We start from the raw sequence: 23,107 nt of genomic DNA on the forward strand, positions 1-23,107 counted from the left end.
ACTAAGAAAAAACAGAATAACTGCAGTGACGAAAGAGATGTAAAAAGGTTTTCTGATTCATTTTACATGGATTTTTTTTTTTTGACATCTTCTTTCAGCAAGTATGTATTTGGATTAATTGGGAAGAAAACTTACTTACTACAATACTTGAGCTCTCATAAATCAGCCATGTTGCACTTTTTGGTCATTCAAACCTCAGTTTCCTTAGTCTAACTGATGAACATCAAACAATGAGATGATTATTGGATTATTGTTCTACCACTAGTATGTTGGTCAAGGCAAAATAAAAATCCTAAAGTTTTTTTTTTTTTTTTTTTGGAAGCTACTGATTTAAACGTTTCATGTTTGACAAAAGGTTCCTGTAAAAACCACAGACATTCAGCTCTGCAATACACTACATTTAAAGAATTTAGGCTGTACAACACCACTAAGTTGCTACTGAATGAGCTGAGGGTCTCAACAACCATGCCTCATCTAATCTTACACGCTGTAAAAACAAAAGTGGTGGCTATAATCAAAATTGTTAAGGATGCTGCAGCTTTCAGATTTTAGTTCTGCAGAGGGAAAAAGTCTCAAAAGGTTGGTTGGATACAATTTGATCTCAAATTATGACCACTATTTATATAAGCAATATGTAATATTGTATTTGACTGATCCTTGTTTACAATGCCCCAAAAAACAAAATAAAAAAGTCAAAAGTGAAGGGGCATCATCACATTCTAATGCACTGGGTTTTGGCTACATGAATGGATTAAAAATCCAACAATAAACTGCAAATCTAGCAAGTGTAATGAAACAATCCAGCACTAAAATGCACACAAGCCACAACAATAATTACATTGACTTTAAAACAGGCAAACGAGACGGTGAAAGCCAAAATGACATAAAATTGTCCTGCTTTGACCCAAAGTGCCACGCACAGGTTCCTGATAGATCACAAGTTTAAGTAGAAAAGAGCAGCTACAGGAAAACCACCTTATTCAAACAATAAGTATGTTATTTCTATGGTCTGTTAAGGTTTGAGCACACTACACATTTCTAATGGTAGTCCCACAAAAGTTTAGAGAGACTGGTTGCCAGTGAAGTGATGAGCTCACAGGTCTACAGCAGATAACCTTTTCACAAATCTATATTATCACCTAAGATCAGCAACCTATGTTAAATCGGTGCAGAACACAGTAATAAAAAAGTCCTGAGGATACACAGAGGACTTTAATGTCGATCTTGTTCATCACTTAACAGGTAAACTTTTTTTTCTCTCTAAATGTCAAGTTTGATGCTCTGGCTTCAAATACATCTTTTTTTTTTTTGCTGTGTCTATTAATATTCTCAACAGATGGATGCAACATCTAAATAAAACATGGTTGGGTAGAATTTGGGTTTAAAGTGTCATCATGTGGCAATCTAACCTGCCAACAGCGCACTGATCAGAAAACTGCAGCATTCACCTTCAAGGCGACATGGCTATGTCGCATATAGCTGAGCCAAATCTGCTCAAACCCCATACAGACCATTTCAACAACATACTTAAATCTTTAACTTGAGTGGTATTTCCTCTGAAAACCATCTGAGAACCAATGTAAACCTGGTAGATGCTACAGAGAAACAGTGGAGAGAAATACTGTAATCTGTAATTCAACGATTATGTTAATGCTCAAAGTAAGAACTGCTCACTAACGGTTGGCTTTTAACAGCATATCCACATTCATTCATTGGAAACATACATTATTGCTGGTATCTAATGTATGAATATTGCAATTACAGGTGGGCTGATTCTATAATGGTAAAGCTGTTCAAATTGAGGCCAATCATGCATCATGACAGCTGAAGTGACACTAACCCGCCTCCGCATCTATCATTATACTGCAAAACTGGTAATGCCATGCAGTGCCTGATAGGTGAGAAAATTCTGCCTGCATATCCAAAGTTGGATAACTGCTCAGAGACAGTATAAATGTCATTCTATGATGAATTAAATGGCTCAATATCAATATTCTGTTTCAGCCTGATGAAGAAAAAAATGGCAAAGTATTGTCCTCTCCATTGAGGTACCACAGGTTATGCCAACAGGTTTCCAGGTCACTGAAGTCTGTGTAGTCACAGTTCTGAACATCAGCATTTGAAAATATGTTCATTTAAGAAACATCAGTGCCAGAGGAGCAGTGGTCTGTTACAGCACCAGGTGTAGTGAAGGGGTGAATTTTTTATTTTGTATTTTTTTAAATGACCCCTGAAACGTTGAGATGAATGTACCCTTTTACCATTTCAAGTCTAAGGCCTGTTGACACTACTTTACGATATGTCTCGAAGTCATGTACAGCATATTAAAAATGAGATAATTATATTAACTTAGAGAGAGAGAGAGAGAGAGAGAGAGAGAGAGAGAGAGAGATAGAGAGAGATAGAGAGTGTTAGTGTGAGTGCGAGTCTGTGTGTGTGTGTGTGTATGACTGAAGAAGAAAACTACTTTATCTATACAAAGTGCAAACAACACAACATTCCTACTCAGTGATGCATACAGTAGTAGACTACTATGTTGCCAAAGGCAATTATTTGTTTCCATGTACAGCATTGAAAGGCGCTTAAGATAATTTTCATCTTGCTCATGGAAAGGGGACAAAAGGGTTATATACTATATGTCGATATCTGTACAGACACATCTATATATATTCATATACTTTGAATTTAAAGGGTTTCATTCCAAAACACCATCTCTTTGAGGAAAAAATGTCAGCTTCAATAAGAACTTTAATAAAATACATTTCTATCGAAAAGGTACTAGTATTAAACAAAAATAAAGTTTTGTCTCAGTTTCCGTACCGATCCTGATTCTTTCTCATCTCAGATTCTTTTCTGTTTTGGTCCAGGGCCTGCTATTACCTCTGCATTTCACAACTATTCTTTTCATGTTTACAATAAAGACTATTTTGACCACTGCTGCTGTTAGTTCCCAGATACTCTCAAGAAAGAATGTGACATTAATTATGAGTATATAAAGTCTACTAAAGTCTTTCTCCATAGCCAAAGACAAAAAACACTCATACTATCCCTATTAACCAATGGCATGAGGTGTGTGGAGAAAGTGTGTGCGTGCGTGCGTGTGTGAAAAAACAATGGTCACTTTGATCGGCTTAAATCAATCACTGAAAACCACTATGAATGCTTAGCCACAGCTATTTCGGAATGAAACTCTTTCGTATGTGTGCATGTGTGTGTGTGTGTGTGTGTGTGTGTGTGAGCAAATCAACTGTTTCAGTATTTGTCCAGAGACAATCATTAATGTTATGGTTCTGTTCTCACTGTTGTTGGGTTTCAAATGCATATAGAACAGCAGTGAGGCCTAAGCATCAACAATCAGCCTATCTTCATCTCAGATCTGAAAAATTTGAATCTATATTAGTTTAAAAATGTTACTCTTCCAGGCAAACTATGCATTGTTGATGCATACAAGGTGAAAATGTTTCTTATCCCCTTCATTTTTTAATGTATAAGCTGCTGCATTTTAAATGAGGGATTTTTAGCTAGATATTTTTCAAAGATATAACAAGCCTCTTGTGTCTGAAGGAAAGATAATTGGATCTCAAGATTCCAGTAGGGAATTCTGTCAGCTGTCATACAGGCCTCGAGTACGCACAATCAAACAGGCTGTGCTGTACAGCTGAATGCATATGGCATGCTTATATACCGTCCATACCAGGCACGTGTTTGGCACCCAAATATGCAAATGGAGTACAGTACTTTACTTTTTATCCAGTACAGATAAAAAAATAAATAAATAAAAACTCAGAGCTGGCTGCCAATATTCAAAAACCCAAAGCCACATACTTCTAATGCAAGTGTACAAAACCATAACACCAAAAAATGTGTCTCTTTACAAACACATATGGGGCTCACTGAAACTTAGGCACAAAGAAAATAGCTGCAATATGTAAGTTCAATATAACTACTATTGATATATCATTGAGGCCTCTGTGTTGTACGTGCAGGAGATTGCATGCTTGACGACAGTTTTCGGGAAGATGCCATCCTTTCAAGTGGCTTCTTCCCGTTTGCGGGAGACTTGTGACTTACTTCAGAAGTGGAAGACTTGGACTTGCCTACGTTCAACAGAGTGCGACTGAGAGAGCTGGGGGGCTTGGAAGACTCCTTTGTCTCCGACTTTGTCTCACCTCCATGAGTCTCTATAGATGTCTGTGAGGACACGGCGTCACCAGCGATCTCCTTGGCTTGTCCATTTTGCTTGCACGTCCTCTCTGACGCCTTTTTGGCAAGCAAGGTGCTTTTTCCTAAATCAGCCGACCGGCGGCTTTCCCTTTGTCGAAGGGCACTCTTGAAGAAAGACAACCCTTTTTCCTCAGATTTGCTGCCGCGCTGCAGGTCTCTGGTGGTTACACTTGGTGAGCGCAAGCTAGTGACGGAAGAGCTGCTGCTGGAGCTCCTCACAGATCTCTTTTCAAGCCTGTTCGTCTCCCCACTCTTTGAGAGTGAAGAGCGACCTACCAAGCTGCCTCGGAGATTGTCGACCAGAGGGCTAGTGTGCATAGAATCTCTGCTGTAGCTCCTTTCGACCAGACGTTTGCGAGTACTCGTGGCGCCTTTCTCTGTGACACTGGAACTTTTCTTTGCAGTTGGTGAGGGAGACGCTGAGGACTGAGGTGTGGAGCGGACACAAGGCTTGTGTTGTGGCGTCGCCTCTAGAGGCTGAGTTGCTTCCTTTGTTTTGGAGGGAGTCCCACTTGGTGTTGAGGTGCTTTTCTTGGCATTTACACTCTTTTCTTTAGTATTGCTCACCTTCTTGCCTTTCACAGGTGTACTGGAAGACGTCTCAGAAGCTGAAGTCTTATAGGTTGAGCACAAACGTTTTTTGGAAGTTTTCTCTTGCTCCACTTTGCTGGAGCCCTTTGTGGAGCCTGTGCTTTCTGCCTTTGAGCCAAATCCTCCAATGCTGCTCTTACGTTTCTGCTCTTTAGAGGGAGTTGCTTGGGCAGGTAGTATGTTTTGGTCTATAGCTGTAATCTGGTTGTTGTTTTCAGTTGGCTCGTTTTTGGTGCTCTTCTTTTCCACTGGAGTGGGAGCCCTGCAGTACATCATGTCTAGGAACCTTTTATTGTTGTCATGGTCACTGTAGCTGCTCTCCATCATAGACGAGGGAGTCCTGCTGCCAAAGTAGCGTTCATGTCTACTGTAGCTGCCAAAACAGGACGTGGAAACCTTGTCATCGCAGGCTTCTCCTATCCTCTCTAGAGGAGGGGAACATCGAGAGTCGAGGGAGAAACGCGAGGGTGAGTTGGACCTCATATGCAGCTTCGCAGAGAGAGACCAAGACGGCTTCATCCCACTGTCGCTGAACGCTAAAGGACTAGCGATGGACGACCTGGAGGACAAGCTCTGACGCTGAATGCTCCTCACAAAAGGGCGGACGGAGAATCCTCCTAAAAAAAATAAATAAATAATGGCTTATATTGCAAAATGCATTACATAATTTGGATGCATTATCCATATTGAGATCTGTGAAAGCCACAGTTAAACACCAGTTTGCCTTTCCAGCATTTTTGGGACTATGCTAACTCTGTATTCTGGAGGGTTACGTAATACCTATATTTATATTAACCACAAATAGCAGCCCGGGCCAACATCTGCCTCAATTTGGATTCACTTGGAATTTAAGGTTTCCCACTCTGCTGAGCATGTTGTCTTATTCATCCCACTCAGATGTGACATATGTCCCATCACTTTCTGCCACGTCCTAGCAATTCTGATTCTGCTTTGATCTCTTTCAAATTTGTGGGGTGGGGTGGGGGCTTCCTGATTTGAAACGACTCTGGGAAGCCTTAATGGCATCTTTCGATTCCAAAAGAAATATTGTTAGTGGAAGGACTCTTGGTACAAAGGTTTGTGTTGCTCATTTTACTGTGGAATACACTGAGCAACAAAGTAGGCAAACCAGTATCTGTGAGGCTGTTTCTTCTTGTCATTTAGGTCTAAAACTGCTGGTCTGCAATACGTATACTGTTATTTTTACTGGTTTTGGTCTCCTGAATTTAAAAAAAAGTCTGACATGGTGTTGCATCTGAAAAGCTAAAGATCAAAAGCTTTGAACTGTAAACTTCAAAATCTGAGTCGGATGGCAGCAGGAGTTCATGTGCATGTAACGTAAATACACACGAAGCACCGAAACGCAAAAAACTACAATCTGACACATGTAACATCAAAATCACTTAAAACAAAAACAAATATCAGCATCTGTCTCACCGTCATCCTCACTGCGTTCGACTGGAAACTCTACTGACTCAGCCAGTGAAGCCAGAGAGGTGCGTCTGGACGAGGCTCCGGAGGCCAAGCTAGCAGGCCTGCTACCTGGTAACCTGTTGATCCAGTGGTCACACAGGGATGAACTGGTTGAACCTGTGTAAAAGACAATAAAAACTGTAGTTTCTTTTAAAGGTTTAAAGACATAGTGAGGCATACTATCTTGTTTATTTTCTTCAAATAATATGACAAATTCCTTAAAAAGGTCTGCGGACCTGTGTGGTAGGTGCATGCACATTAAAATCTTAATTGCTAAGAAGCAGAATAAGAATAACTTTAAGATGTTTGTTTTACAAGCAGTCCTGATCCCTTGCTTCAAAGCACATCAGTTAATGACTAAAGACACCTCCACATTATAATACGTTACAATGTTAGTTTCTCTCCAGTGTTCAACGTGGTATATCTTTGTGGGTATGTTCATGCAAATACTGCAGTTAAATTACAATTCACATCACAATATGAGTGGAAATACGGCAGATATAGACAGACAGTAGGAAAGAAAAACTGACCAGCAACAGAGCTATTGGCCGACCAGGAGGGAATAGCGGTCCTCCTCTGGTAGAAGAGTATATAGGCTGTCTGCTGACACACGTCATCGTCAGCTATTGGTGAAACCTCACTGTCATCAAAGCAGTACCACTGACCATCAATGGAGTTCTTGCAGTAAGCTATAAGCGCAAAGCAAAAAGAAAGCATTGGGTTAGAAGTGGATGATGAATCCAAGATTTTCTGATTATTTTTTGTATATAAACTTTCAAAGTGCATCAATTCGTTGTATTACCAGTGTAGTGGCCTCCGTGCATATTCCCGTGGTGGTTGCACACAGCGTACAGGTCGTACAGGTAGTCATCAGGGTTTCTTCCCAGGCCATAGGGTCTTCTCCACGGCGACCAATGGGAAGGTAAACTCCAGCTGCTCTGACTCCTCTTAACCACATGAGGTGCCATGTCCATGCCCATCAATGGGAACCTCACCATGTTCTGCATCTTGACCCTCCGGTCCCCCTCCTGAAAGAAGAACACAAGAAACAGAAACAGATCAGCATTTAAGGAACAATTTCCCCGTTTACCAGCTACTTGCAGTACATGGCAGTTTATTTACAAAAAAGTAAAGAGGTTTGATACCCAGTCCTAACCTCAAGTGCCCATCCCTAACAACAGGATGCTCTTGATAATCAGAGAGTGCATTTGGGTTCAAATTTCCATTTAAACAGTGTCCAGATGAGCTGAAGTACCTGTCTGAACCTCTTGAGATGCAGTATGAGCACATCCGGCAATGTCCACAGGCTGAGCTTAATGCGGCCCTGCTGCAGCTGCTTGCAGTGGGGACAGCGCCAGGCATCGTCTGGGGCCAGCTGAAACACACACAGCCCAAGCAGCAGCCATCAAGAACGAGCTCTAACCACACTGCTTATAAAACAGGCCTCACACAGGATGAGGCCCTAAGTTTTCCTCTCACTCCTCTCTATTCTCCTCCAGAACATTCGCAGGCGAGTTAAACCACAATGTATACGTAATTCTGTTCTCAGAATTTCTAGTTTGTTCCAAACATAGCATTAGGAGTCAAACACACAGTAAAACCACAGCCAGTGAAAGGCTTTTTGAACATTAGCAGAAGAATAATAAACATGCAGGGAGGAGGCTTCACTTCAAAATATACTCATGTGCCAAGGCGAATCTAAGATTTATTTTCTAATGTCAAACTACTGACCCTGCAGTAATCGACTGTGCGTGCACCCACTATATGTCTGGTCAAAATGTTACCTGCTCCTCCTTTGTGTAGAGCTGAAAGCACTGTGCAAGCGTGCAGGCCTGCGGCTGATGATGATGTTCTCTGTGCAGATACACGCTCTCAGCATCAGGAATGTACTCCTCCTCGGTGTGCCCAAACAGACTGTGGGAACATGAAGCAAAAGTCACACATTCATTCAACTGCTTAGTCACGAGAAGATCAGAGCATCAGAGCATCTGCCTTTTGGTCAAATTGTTTCCTATATCAAAGAATTTAATAAACTAAGATGATTTTGAAAAACACTGAAGTAAAAAAACTGTCATCGACCCATGACTTCTAATGAAGATGTGACTTCCATTTCACTTTCAAAGGCGTATATGTGTGGTAACCACACAACACAGTAATCGGCTTAAGTGAGGAAATAAGAGCAGACATGTCATTGATTGTGCAGGTGGAACTAAAGACTCTGCTGTTTACTTGTGTTAGCACAACAACTGTTTCAAATTAAGGCACATTTAGATTCAAAAAGTTTATTTTTCAAAAGAAAATGGTGTGAGGGATGGGAGTTAGGGAGAAATAGTGGGAGGGACCTACATCCAAATGCTCAAAAGAGCCTTGTCGAGTTTGACGTGCTGCTGAACTTGACAGTCTTTTCAGTAATCCTGCACATCGCAACAAATGTCACCATCAATTTTACTGAAGTGTTGCCACACCTTCAACTGTAAGACTGTGTCCTCAACTGACGAAGGTGCAGTCATGCGTGGGCAAGCTTATTTTTGTGACTTTGCCAAGTTGTCGCGTTCTAAGCCAATGAGCAGTCACATGAAGTTGAGAATTGAGTATTTGATGACATGAATGACCAATTAAGCAACAAAATTTGCAGCACATTGCACAACATTTTTGGCTGTCAGGTGGGGCTGACATTTGTTCAATACATCATACTGTTGATTATTTTGTCTCACACGTAACATGTGAGGTTATGGTATATTCTTTCATAATGCTAAGTATTCAACATTGAAGCTGGGTCCATTCGTTTTAATTGTACTTTCGATGTAATTGCTTAACAAAGCCGAGCTTGTTAGCTTACCTGCTAATGAATGGCCTTCAATAAAAATCACAGTAAATTACACATTCAATGTCATGTCTACAAGGCAAGTTATTAAAATGGGTGGTTTAACCCGTTCTTCCAAAGGAACACCACGGTTTAATCATGTCATTTGGTGTATGCAGCATGTCTAGCAAATTTACTGTTCTGCTACAGTTCAGATTTTTGAAATGCAATATATTGTTCTCAGTGAAGATTAGAGAAAACAAATGTCAACATCTTGCTTCAATTCTTTCTGTGCGGAACAAACATACTGTAGATAGAAGAAAACAGACCACAGAAGTCCAGCAAATATTTATCTTTTACACTCACTAGTCCTTGGTCTCTTTGTCCCACTCTACCACTATCTTCACATGTGGTGGTCCACCTTGTCCACAGGACTTGTATGCTCTGTGATGGAAAAAAAATGAAGTATTTTAGGCAGGTGTCACTTATAATTGAATTTCTATACCCCCATCGCTACATGCAATCAGTCAGTCACTGTGAGGGAATGAATTTAGAGGATGGGTTAATCCAATGTGACCATAAAAATGAAATAATCTCTAAAAACAGACAAACAGACAAACAGATATCCCTTTAAAAGTTTATAAACATGTCTGCTGTAATAGCCTTTGTGTTTATAGGACTGTGTTCATAACGGAAAACAACATATCCAGTGACATTTTAGTTGTTATGAAAGCACCTATTTATCAGTCACAATAATGAACAAAACAACTCTGATTTCACCTCGATTCATACACTTTTATGGACCGGCAATGTTGTGACTTGTTTTATTATGTAGGTTATAAGCCAAACATGCTAAACTGGCATTTTAACAAACAGTCAAAATCCTGTCAGGGCATGTCATCTAACCAGGTCTGTGAGACAAACTGACACCAATGGCATATGTGTGAAAAGAGAAGCTTAAAGGCCTGGAAGGATATTATTTTGACCTCACCCCGTTAGCAAATGTCATGCCTGTCTTTACCTTTGTTTTGCATATGTACACACAGTGTTTATATTTGAATTCCACCTGCTTCAATTTCACATTTCACTGACATTAACACTGAGAGAAAACTCACAGGTATGAAAACAGTTCGGCATAGGTAAGTCACCGTTTTAAAAATGTGATGTATAGTTTGCTAAAATTACTGCGCTACTCTACTACAAACGATATGATTTCACACATTGTGCAAGGCCTGCTTTTCTTTGGCTGCATCCCACTGGATGAAATGACTTGTTGGCTCTGACTGGACTTGCTCTGCAGGAAGCAATAAAGATCAAGATGGAAACTAAAAGGGTGTGTATATTTGACTCACAATAAACAAATCATATTGACTGTTTTCACAGTCAGTGAAAAACACAGTGTAAATAGCCAGAGATTTAGGAAAGTAGATACTCTATGCACATACACATACGATACATGTTATATAAAATATCAGAACTGACCTTTCCACAGTTGGGTGACACAGAGGTCGCTCATCTTGGGGAAGGAGGTAGGTTATACCAACAACGCCAACCACCCGAAGACTGAAAGGTCCCACCTACACATAAAGATGCCATTTTTAATACTTCTCTGAGACCAGCACATCAAGCCAGATGGTTAGTTATCAGAAAAATAACAACAATTTCACTGATTTCCCTCCTTTGAAGGCTCATATCTAAAATAAAAATGTTCATATATGTCTGTTTGTATAATTTTGAACCTACCTTAACATTTGCAGCATCAAAACTATTCACTATATATTCATTATAGAGAACAGGCCGACTGCTTGTGTGTCTTCCTACCTGAATGTAGACCCCGGGTCTCAAAAGATGACGCATTTTCTCCAAGATCTCTTTTTGTAGAGCATCCCAGGTCACAGTGCGCTCCATGTACAGTACAAAAGGCAGGCCGAACCTAAAAAAAAACATAAAGAGGTTTTATTAGCAGTCATTAGTTTCTCTGGTTGGCTTCATAACTACGCCCATTAACCCATTCCCATTCTGGTGAACTACCAATTGTGTTGCAATAATAAGAAAGAAAGTATTCTGATTGTAGTACCTCTTTCCTTGGTGGCCAGTACAAGCTCTGTTACACACCAAAAGGATAATTTTTTCCGGACCCAGGTTTTTATTGGGCGATGCAGTTACAGGAGTCATGGCCCCCTGCATGAACGAAGGAGTCCTACCGATTTCTGTCCCATACTTCAAGTTGTTATGATTCAGATTTGCAAGAAGACTTCCTGTGATTAGACAGAAAAGACAAGTCTATATAAATTGTGATCTCTTCATTTAATTTGAAAAAGAAGAATATCTGCAAAATATAAAGAAAGTGTTACCTCTTTTTGTGCGTATGTTTTCCAGTTTGAAGGTCTCTGGTGTCTCAAAGGCAAAGATGGAGTCGCTCTCTTGAATGATGTCGAGATCATCGTCATCATCACAAAATGAACGATGAAAACCATCATAGTACATTTCAGTCAAAACAAACTGAAAGAAGAAAAAAAATAAAGAGTAAATTTAAACATATGAATCACTCATTGTGTCCAAGTGTTTTCGCATTGTTTTCATAAATAAACATACTCATCTCAATATCAGTCCTTACCCCCCACCTCTTAGCTGTCATTTACATTTACTCTCAAGGCATTTTCACCCTGCCATTTTTCATCAATGTTAACACTCAGTTGTTGCCGCCCTAAGAAATAATGTGTTTATAAACCTGTTACTCTGTCAACTGCATATTGAGCGCACTCTATAAAAAAACCTGGCTTTATAAGAAACTACTGCTTAGAGGCACACCCTGCTTTAGGAACACTGAGCTAACACTGTGTGACAGTAATATAGTCTCACTGTGGCAGACCCTGAGCTGATAAGTGACAGGAATAGCACCTGGTCCATTGGGATCTTGGTCTCACGTGACACAGCATCTCTGAGGCGATAGACAGTGCTGTTGAGAGGAACAGCAACTCCAATCCTCATACAGTGAGAGTACTTGCCCTGGTACACCACTGTCACATACAGGGGCCTGGCAAAAAGAAGGGAACATCATTTAAAAATCCTCCAGTACTGTCGCAGTTTACTAAGCAAGTATGGTTATATTTTATTATACTGTAACCGTGAGAACACCCCGACATATTCTCTACAACACAAAGAACAAGATTTTGTAGTATTTCCTTCCTCTATATTTCCTGCACTGCAGAAACGCCTAAAATGAACACACTGTTGTTTTGTTTTTAAACTCTAAAGTGTAAGCTCCTCCCATGCCTCCTTGCTGCTTCTCCTGTACCCCCCCACCCCCCCCCACCCCCCCCCCCACCCCACCCCCAACACCCCTGCTAAACCAGGTTACATTCCTCCCTCTGTGACCACACAAACTGGTATTTGCTTCAGGTCCTTGTGAACTTGTCAGCACTCATACGCACACACACACAAATCAGTGAAAGGTGTCACCTCTTTGAAGAACTTCTATACACTGCGTTTGCTTAGATAGAGGTAGAACAAACATACTTTTTTTTTTGAAAGTCATAGCACAGCTCAGGTGTGCACTCACCGTGTGTGTGGTAGTGGGATGGGTAAGGAGATGCAGAGGAAGGGATCAAACGTATTGCTCTGCTTTTGGCAATGCGGGCAAGTGAGAGAAGACCTGTTTGGAAAAATTAAATCTCTTAATATAGCAGAGAGGTAATATGGACATAACAGAACTTCTACTGGACATAAAGCCTACCTGTACTGGGCCTGAAACAGTTCTTGTACGAATGACCCAGCGGAGAGTGGAGGAGAAGGCCCTTCTAGGCTTTGGTCATCTTCTTCGATGGGGGGCTGGACAAACACAAACAGATTTGTAGAGTCAGATTTGTAATTCATAAATAATACCTGGTTCATAAGCTAGTGGGAAAGCCAGACAGCCTTTACATGCTGTGTTGTTATTGACAAGTCCCATGAAATCAAGAGGAAACAAGACAGGGCAAGCCTAGTTCAACTGAACTGTGAAAGCAGCTCACTTGTAAGATATTTATTTAAACACCTGTGAAATATAATGCAACGTAACAAAATAACCATACTAAAAAACATGGAATAACTATTTTCAGTTTTCCAGAGGCGAAGGACAAAATAGCTGAGCAATGAACAAACACTCTTCCAAGCTCACCTTTATAGGAGGCCTGCTGTTGGGGTTGACTGTGTTGAGGTCCTCGTGGACTCTGTCCAGCAGCCACAGCAGAAACTCTTGAGCATCGTGCTGAGCGTTCCCTTTAAACTGCGTGGCATTTTTTGACACAGCATTCTGCAAACAAACAGCGTGACCCACAGGTTACAATGCATGCTAGGTCACAATCTCTACTCTACTACTTATTCATCAATGACCTTAAATTGAGTTGGTCATGAGGTTTCATTAGCAGCAGATCCTAAACATTGTATTTTCAACATGCAATGACAAAGGCGTTTCTCAACAGACAGTGCACCAGTGAGAAGAGCACTAACGAATGAACTTGCAACACAATGTCTTATGCATTTTTACTTTCACACTTTATGTTTCTCATATAAAGAACCCACAACAACATCAGACTAACGTTTAAGGATTTTACACATCCTGTAGATAAAGTGTTTACAATGATGATTTAACTTTTCTTCAGGACTCCTTCACAACTGACACTTACACCTGTGGGACTTGTCATATTACTGAGGGATTTTTTGTAATATTTACAGGCCTGCTATAATGTTGTAATTTGATTCCCCGATTAGTTTTCTGATTGTTTGCAAAAACACAACTGCAGTCACCATTAATGTCCACTTGTGACAGTATCTTGCCTCGTGTGATTACGCGTGCCACTCTTACCTTGAAGTCTCTGCTATGCTGGGGGGTGTATTCAAACGTCCATAAAGCCCGCACAAGTCCTGACAGTTGCTCCGTAACTTCTCCTTTGGCCAGAGGACCTTTCTTCTGCAGAAGTACGCCATTTGTCTTCGGTTTGTCCTCATCCAGCTCCTCGTCTTTATAGTGCTCCAGAACGAGGTACTCAGCAAAGAGTTCAGTGTTGCTGAGGCACTGCAGAATTGCATTCATGAAGCAGGTATTCCCGTGGTTTTTGAGACCTGACACTCCAGGAACTCTCTCTCCAGACAGAAAACCCCCCATGTCCCCATCATCCATGGGTACATCTTTACTTCCAGATTTAAAAGTAGAGAATCCTCCATCATCTTTATCATCTTCTGTTTGTACTTCAGATCCAAAGTGTGATAAGGCTGTCAGTGTCCTCAGGACTCTGCTCATGAAACTGCCCACGGAGCGCACGGAGCCTCGCCTGAACAGCTTCTTGCTGAAGCTCGACTTCTTGTCCTTGGTTGCGGCTTTGCAAGACATGATTTCCCTTTCACAGGCGTACAAGTTAGACAGATGTGTTGTGATGAACTAGAGCCATCTCTGTGGCTGCTATCTGCTGCTCCATCCCAATATATTTAGACAGCATTAACGCCAACGAGTTAACGTTAAAGCTTCATGCTGCTGTTGCTAGTGATGTTTGCATTGTAATTGAGGTCTCTCCTTCTGAAGCATGCAGCGGTTGATGTTTAATTTCACTGTCAAAATAACGTTAGCATATCGTGCACCAGAACCTTACCTAAAATATTGCCTTGAGACCAGTTACCGAATGAGTTAAGAGGCGTAACAAAAACATTGCCCAGGTCAGCTGTTTGTGTCTGCAACTTGCTCCACAGTTACCTTGTTTTGCGGTTTGACTTACTGCCCCGCAGCAATGAATCAACATCGGTTACGCGGAGAACGAAAACAGCAGTGTTAGCTAATTTAGCTAACGGTAGCGCTAGCTACAATAACAAGAGCCACAGAAGCAGCGACAGTCCCTTGCGGCCAAGATGTCCAAATACGACAGAAACCGATAGTCCGCCATGGTATGCAGGTAAAGGAAGTCAAAGTAGAGAATGTGTACGAAATTCGGTAAACCTCACATTTTTCACATATTTGGAGGCACATTCGGGCTAAGCTACTAAACAGCAAAATCGTTTTACTTCTTCTTCTTCTTCTTCTTCTTCTTCTTCTTGTTTCTGTTGGCACCTGGTCTGCGAGTTTGCAGCTACATCACCGCCACCTACCGGACTGGAGTCACAGCAGCAGCCTGGCTGCAAAATAAGGTTCTATTTTCTAACCCGGTTTTAACTATCCAGCATATTTTATTTCCACCTAAAAAATCCAATTTCTGATGAAATCACAGTGGGATTGCTGGCCTCTGCACAGGCTGAAGCTACACTGCATTCAGAAAGGATTCAGGCCCCTTCAATTCGTTCACAGTTTGTTATGTTGCTGTAGCCAGCCTATATTATTGCATTGGCCTGAACCCCCTCAGTGATTGATTGCGGATATGGATTCTGAAGTGGAGCAACCATCACTCACCTTCTCTACATAGACATCATGACATCAAGCTGTATACCAGGAATGAGCGAGACATCGACTCACTGATCCACATCACCAGGATCTAAAGACATCGGAATGTCATTCGGATTAGATAAGTGTGGTCGGATGGTATCAAAGAGAGCAGAGATGATCAGAACAATGGGGTTGAACTACCAGAAGGCAGCATTGCAGATGTTCAGGGCAGCTACAAATACTTTGGGATTCCATAGGCAAATAGGAACCATGAGGAGGTTGCAAGGAAGTCAGCCCCAGCCAAATACCTACACAGAGTAAGGCAGGTTCTGAAAAGTCAGCTGAATGGGAAGAAAGTGGTCAAAGCCATCAACACATACGCCCTGCCAGTCATCAGATACCCTGCTGGTATAATAAGCCTGCCAAACTAGGAGATAGAGGTCACTGATAGCAAGACAAGGAAGCTCCTCACAATGTATGGAGGGTTTCATCCCAAGTCCAGCACCATGAGACTGTACACCCTCGGAGCGAGGGAGGCTGGTTAGCATCGGAGCCACTGTCCAGAACGAAAGGACCAAGATCCAGGAATACATCAGGATGATGGCCCCTGAAGATGAGCTGCTAAGTGAATACCTCAGGTAGCAGAAACCCGATAATGCAGTGGAGGATGAACCATCATGGAGGGACAAGCGCCTACACCGCACGTACCACCACCAGATAGAAGAAGTGGCTCATATCAAGAAATCCTACCAGTGGCTGGAAAAGGCTGGATTGAAAGACAGCACAGAAGCACTAATCATGGTATTGCAAGAGCAGGCACTCAGTTCAAGGCCGTACAAGGCTGCAGGCTGTGCAAAGATGCTCCTGAGACAGTCCAGCACATAATAGCAGGGTGTAAGATGCAGGCAGGAACAGTACGTACATGGGACGCCATAACATAGTGGCTGGCATAGTGTACAGGAACATCTGCACTGAGTATGGGTACAGTACACACAGTATGCGGGAAGTCCCACGGTCAGAATGTAAGACGCCTCCTAAGGTGGTTGAGAATGACAAAGCCAAGATCCTGTGGGACTTCAAGATCCAGACTGACAAACTGGTGAAGGCTAACCAACCGGACATCGTGTTGATCGACAAACAACAGAAGAAGGCAGTGGTGATAGATGTAGCAATCCTGAGCGTCGGCAACATCAGGAAGAAGAAACACGAGAAGCTCGAAAAATACCGTAATAACAACATTTGTAAACCTGTAAAATAAATCTGCATGAGAAATTCAAGTTTGTGCATTTGTGCTTGTGGCGAAGAGATTTGTATTTGTTAAAGTTAGCACATGTTTTGGTAGAGGTGATGAGGTGGCTGATGTAAGAATAAAGTGACAGTGTTGTTGCTCTATGTCAGTTCAGTCTTCTGCCTGAGGGAGGCACAAGAGGCATGGGAAAAACGAAGAAGAGACAGAGTTAGAGGATGTGTCCATAGGTACAAAGGGATGTCTAATTATTTGAGAACCTCATTCACTAATATTAGAAGGTAACGTGTACGCACTGTGTTTGTATGTGTGTGTGGCTTTAGAACGGTCACACTATAGTGATGTGTCAGTGCAGTATGTATGTATTTATAAGTGTCCTAAGAAAGAGGAATGGTGACCAAGTGTAACTGCACTACTTTATCTGTGTGTCCACATGTTTTCACAATCTAATGTGGGAACAAAAATAGTCAGAACACTGCTGTCTTGATGGCAGAGTATGTATGATTAACTGAAGTGGACTTGAGAGCGTGAGAGCATTTTAATCAATATGAATCATCCAAGTTTCCTTTTTTCAGCGAAGTGCGTGGAGAAGACAGATAAAGATACTACAGAAGAGGGAATACACCCACAAATATCACAAGGACATTTAGTTTTAATGATACCGCAGGAAGCTACTTTGACACACAAAAAAATGGATTTGTAGAACATTATAATGACACTAATATTGAAATATTATATGGAGTGACTAACAGTAGTTTTATTCCTCACACTATAATTACAGAATAGCTGCACTGGAATCATAAATAGACAAGAAATGACGAAGTAAGTGATAATTCCACTCACAATCTCTTTGCAGTGTTGCTGTATTCAGCTCAAGATATTGGTTTTGCAGTGTATGGGTCTGATGCATTGGGAACTGAGCTCTGACCCCCTCTTCCAAGATCACAGCCAAAACTTTGGAAACCAGCGTGTAAACAAACAAACAAAAAATCACGGGTAACTGAGATAAAGAGAGGGTCCAACAAGTTTTCATTAAAAAATTTCATCATTGTGTTATTGCTCAATTGTAGAGAATCTGAGTGTGTTAAAAAAAAAAAAAAAAAAATCTGTAATAAATTAAAAACAAAAAATTTTCTGCAGAAAAAGTTTTGACTTTTGAGTGAAAAATGTTTGATGTTGTCAACTGCTTGTTAGAGGGGCTGCTTGTTCACTCTAATAGGGAACTTTATGTTGTAATGTTCATTGGATCAGATGTCACTCTGGTGGTGCTACAGATCCATATAGAAGAAAGCTTTATCCAATGAAGTAAATACTGTGTACCACATGACTTCACATGAGCTGCACTTCGTCTGCGGCTGTGTCAGAGGAGGATAAAGTAACTCATGTGTGTTTTACAGTCAGTTTTAGACATTACTGTAAACAAATAACACCACAGAATTGACAGACACATTTGTTATGCACAGCTACTGTGTGAGCCGCATTTACTGTAATGTAACATGCAGATATCAGTGAAGATATGCGCTGTGACAAAACACTGAGGCAACAAACTGCTCACCACTGTGTCGCTGTGCGTGCATTTTAAACTTCTGACGTTTAGTCATCCCCTCCTCACTGAGGCCTTGAGAACAGCTCCTCACAAGCAGAACAAAGCGGGTCAAATCTGCGTGGGTGTATTTTAGAACCTGTCAACACTGCTTTTTACAAGTTTTGTGCAGCTTTGACTTCTGGTGAACATGCTGATGAAGATGGCATTTCAAAGTATTCAGACAAAAATCTGTCTACCACTTGGATTTGTAGGGTTCAGACAAAATGACTAATGCACTGGAAAATACCGCAATTAAAATAAATACAGCCACATGGAAACAACTAAAAGATTTTGTATACTATACACCTCTCTTGTCTTCTCTGCTGTCAAACCTCTCATATACTGATACCTTTTTTTTTTAAGTGCGATGACTTCACATTAATTGGTGCTGTATTCTGCATGGAATTGGAATCCATCAAAGATTTAATTGTTAAGTCATATATTTTGTATAAATCAGTAAAACAAGTGAAGAAATATCACAAAAATACAAAATATAAATATTATTATCTGATCAGATTATTGGAAATTTGTGGTCTACAATACATCCACTGGAATTGCTCCACAATGTCATAGGTATAGGACTTTAATCAGATTGAGTGTTGGGCATGAAAGACGGTTTTGATTTTCTCTTGGTTATAACCAAATCCTTCACTTGTTATTTGCCATCGACACTTCAAGCAGTTGGAGCCAGCTGGGGAAGTTCTCTAATGATGTGTCCATGGAAACAAGGCAAGGGGTCACATGTCTTATCACTCAACATAGGAAAAGCCTTCTGCTTGATTTTGCTGAGATCTTAAAATGATGTCAAAACATATCAAAATCAGACAGGTCAACTTTTTTTTGTTGATTGTCCTCATTAGCGCATTAGATAAGGCCTCTGATGTAATTCTCCAGACTGCAGCTTTCGACTACTTGTCAGATTGCTTTTGTATCATTCGCCCCTCATTGGCAGCTCAGGAGGCTCTTTCAATCAGTCACAAGAGAAAGTTCCATCTCTTAACATGCATTGGTGAGAAAACACCCCACAACAAAGTCAAAAAATAAACAACTAAGGCGCTTAACATTGGAAATTATCCAATCACGACCCACGTAAGGATCCAGTATTAATTAGCATTGGCTTTGAAAACCTGTGGATGTGGGATTAATTGTGAATGCTGAACTTGATTCTATGTGATTTTACCTATGTGTTTACCCAATGTACCGCTGAAGTGTTGTGCTATTGTTTTTGACATTTACAGGAATGCAAAGAGGCACCAAAATGCTTTTTCAACCTTTTAAGCAATCTGGTGTTTGCAGCAGGGATTTGCACTGCCATACTACATTATTTCCACAACCAGATCAGATTTGATTCCATGTTACCTGGACATTATAAACAAATTTCACTCCTAGCAACTGATTTCAGTCGTTCCACAGCGGATAATGAGTGCTTCCGAATTGACTCTTTCTGATTATTGTAGGTAAACAGTGATAAGGAAACTCCCTAATCGCAGGATGCAGACAAGCTTCCACATTGCTGGTGGTGATGAAGGGTTCCATTTGTGTGTTATCAGTGCTACACTATGAGATGGCTGCAGCTCCTGCTATAATGGCCATGTGTGAAATAATTTCTGTGCTTCGAGAGACACCTCTCCCCCTGCAAGCATATAATTAATGTTCCTGTTCCTATTTAAAGCGTTTGTGCACATGCCCTTCCTCTCATGTGTCCTATAATGTGCAAACAGATGAGTGAGGAAGTGCTTGACGTGTCCTATGATACAAGGCTTCAAAGTGCTGTGCATCATCTGTTCAACCTTATTTGCATGTGGTGTAAATATTAGTGCAAGAGTGTCATTCAGCAGAGTACTGAAACAGAACATATTGTCAATGCCTTGGAGTCAATTTAGGAGTAATTAGTTCCCCTATTAATCAGTGGGAAATAATGGATCAGATGAAATAGGCCTATTGCATATCTTCACTGGCCAGTGTCATTATGAGGATGATTTTGAGTCAAGTCACACATTTGATTTAGGGCAAATGGACTTGGTTAAGTCCACAACCAACCGAGTCCAGTTACCCTTGAATCAACCCTTCCTGGATGACATAGTTAAAGCACTGTTTGAGCTAATCAAGCAGAACAAAGTAAAGTACATGTAACTCAGTCTGAGTAACAGCTGGACCTACTCCCCCCCGTCACTGATGAGAGGATTTTTCTCGGCGACGTCCCTCAGCAACAGTCAAATGATGCCTTCAGGTGCAAACCGTAAATTCCCTGCTTTTAATTTCAGTCAAGTGCCCTTAATCGGAAGCAATCATGTGTAGCCTATGAAGCAACCCAAACTTAAGGGAAGAGAAATACTGATAGTGTAAATTTGATGAACAGTCAACTGAAATGTAATTGCTATGTCGCTAATTTAACTTCTTTTTTTTCTTTTTTTTTTTTTTTACAAAATATAAGGTGTCTTTTAGGTGTCTGAAAAATAAAAAGCCTCTGTCCTCACCTCCTCTTGCATGGCTCTGTACTCTATAAGAAATACAGTTTGGTTTCATAAACTTTAACTTCACAAAAGCAAAGCCACCAACAAAGTATGCACTCCCAAAAAGTTGCAGGTACCAAAAAGTCTTGTTTCTTATACATATACCAATTTCAATTATGGTATCAACACTTTACTTTGTATTTATTATCACTTTGTAATATTTAAAAATCACATTTACGTAGCCTCTGTTACCAATAAGCTACTATTACTATTAGCCTTTTAGCCTACTTACTATGCTGTGAAATAAGCTAATGGGTTCATATAATCACAAGTGTATTTCAGGAACAAGAAGGTATACCTTTAATTATCAGTTGTCCACACAGCTCAACCTCTTCACGTCAGAACTTGTCTTTATAAAAATGACAATTTTCCCAGTTACACCATTTCACACCCCCAGTAGGCTGCACCTTTTGTCGGATCGTGCTGTCAACTCGTAATTGCGATATTTCCCACAGTAGTCGAGGGCGCTGAAGTATCGCTGCACTTCCTATGACCATATTTGGGTGAGCATTGGTTGAGCGTGAGCTCAGGAAAAGCATTTCGAAGGACTAAAATGAGCTTTTGTCTGCCGTGTATCACAAGAAAATTACCCAAACGTTGTTTTCACATAAGTTGACTGCGTCACGTTTCCAGAAGAGAACAGCTTGCTGCTGCAGCGACCGAAGCTCTAATCCACAGGAACTCTGACACACGCAGCAGCAAAAACATTTCACACTGGAAAACTGTCAGCAGACACAGGTGAGCTGGGTTTCTTCATCATTTAACATCACAGAAAAAAAAAAAATCACCTCTGTAGTTGACAATATTGAAAGCAAAAATATGCAACAGCTGCACTGACTCATGCTGCCACTATTAAGGCTGGTTAATTGGCACCTGTTGATCAGAATTCACAATAGTTAGAAATCATTTGAATTTAGCCTCTTTTTATGTGGCGGAGTTTAAAGTTCTGTTGATACTCAGGTAATATCAGTGTAGGAATGAGTAGGCTATGTGGTTGACGTGATGAATCTCGTGAGGGTTTAATCAGACCTGTTCCACTTTTTGTGAGAAGAAATAATCATAAACGATGTAACCTACTATCTGTATGCCATATGACCACAAGTTCCCCTTGTGTTCATCATAAACACCTTAAACGTGATATTCAGCAGGTTGAGTGAAACCAGCATGTAGGCAGACCAGGCTGACACACATTCTGGAAATCCTTTTCAGAGGAATGTTACATAATGTAGGTTTTCACTAAAACTCTGACAATGGACAAGGTTGTGTGGTTTTCTGAAGTAGTTGACTCATTGTTTTATCATTTGTGTGTGTGTGTGTTTTTTTTTTTGTTTTTTTCTGAATGCCCTCTTGTCACATAGCAAATTACTCTGCTTATTTCAAAAGCTAGCAACGCCCCACACCCATCAAGAATCAAAACACACAGCAGCAGCAGCAGCAGCAGCAGCAGCATCACATCGGATAAAGATAAAACATGAAGTTGCCACTGAAGATGTGCTATTTTACTCATGAGCCTGGACACAAAGGTCTTGAATGCCACTCTCTGCACTTGAAATAGAGGCAGTGTTTTATTCTGATCTACAGGTTTCCCAAAATAAGTTGCATCTCTCATGAGAATAAAGGCAGGTTTAGGATCTCTTGATCTTGATGTGGTTGAACACACGCACAATATGTGCCGAGCGTCATACTGTATAAATCAATCTTGTGCTGTGGAGATGCTTGTGGTACTCTCTCTCTCTCTCACACACACACACACACACACACACACACACACACACACGCATACAGACAGCTCAACCAGAACTATCGTTTCCCCCAGTGACAGCAAGCCTGTAATTTACCTGCGCTTTAATATTGACAATGATTACATGTGCGGCAGATTAAAAGGGAAATAAAAAGGATTATATTTCATTATTCATCAACTGCATAAAACTGCAGTCTACTAGAAAAGACGCTGTGGTTGACGTGTGCAGAACAAAACAGAAAGCATCTTTGCTTGTGTTCACAGTTTGTGGCTCTGTGTGTCTTCCTCTACTTTCCTTAAGAAGCTGCCTGGTGGAGGTCATAACTCCACTTTAGACTAATCATTATAAATCCATAGGTCATTAATCATTTCTTATTATTATAATACAGCGGATCAGGGGTCATTACTCAAAAACCTGTTTATAAAAAATAAAAAAAAAAAGCAGCTCCCCCAGTGTTTTCCTCTTGCCGTACAGTCAGAGAGGCATCATAAAAAGGTTATGGTAATGCTGCACAAATATAGTGAATAGTTTTTCCGTTCGGA

At 40.8% G+C, this 23,107-nt stretch overlaps 1 protein-coding gene across 1 annotated transcript; it reads right to left on the bottom strand.

The window, feature by feature from the left end:
- Positions 1-3,724: 3,724 nt before the first annotated feature.
- Positions 3,725-14,606, bottom strand: usp31 (ubiquitin specific peptidase 31). Its single transcript, XM_022739649.1, has 16 exons — positions 13,938-14,606; positions 13,251-13,385; positions 12,828-12,922; positions 12,654-12,746; positions 11,993-12,128; positions 11,446-11,593; positions 11,169-11,349; positions 10,913-11,024; positions 10,574-10,668; positions 9,458-9,535; positions 8,073-8,202; positions 7,544-7,663; positions 7,091-7,316; positions 6,819-6,977; positions 6,253-6,405; positions 3,725-5,432 (listed from the first exon to the last, which is right to left on the bottom strand). Exons 1-16 carry the CDS (start codon positions 14,460-14,462, stop codon positions 3,958-3,960), a joined length of 3,861 nt encoding a protein of 1,286 aa, XP_022595370.1. The 5' UTR covers positions 14,463-14,606; the 3' UTR covers positions 3,725-3,957.
- Between the last annotated feature and the right edge of the window lie 8,501 nt (positions 14,607-23,107).

Source organism: Seriola dumerili, unplaced genomic scaffold (genome assembly GCF_002260705.1).
Source record: "Seriola dumerili isolate Sdu_G_001 unplaced genomic scaffold, Sdu_1.0 BDQW01000044.1, whole genome shotgun sequence".
Classification (NCBI taxonomy): domain Eukaryota; kingdom Metazoa; phylum Chordata; class Actinopteri; order Carangiformes; family Carangidae; genus Seriola; species Seriola dumerili.

Excerpts from the sequence above, each read along its gene's own strand:
- usp31 (XM_022739649.1), bottom strand. The coding sequence starts at position 14,462 with ATGTCTTGCAAAGCCGCAACCAAGGACAAGAAGTCGAGCTTCAGCAAG. Across the intron at positions 12,923-13,250 it reads ACAGCAGGCCTCCTATAAAG|CCCCCCATCGAAGAAGATGA; the intron begins GTGAGCTTGGAA and ends GTGTTTGTCCAG. Across the intron at positions 7,317-7,543 it reads ATCTCAAGAGGTTCAGACAG|GAGGGGGACCGGAGGGTCAA; the intron begins GTACTTCAGCTC and ends TTCTTCTTTCAG.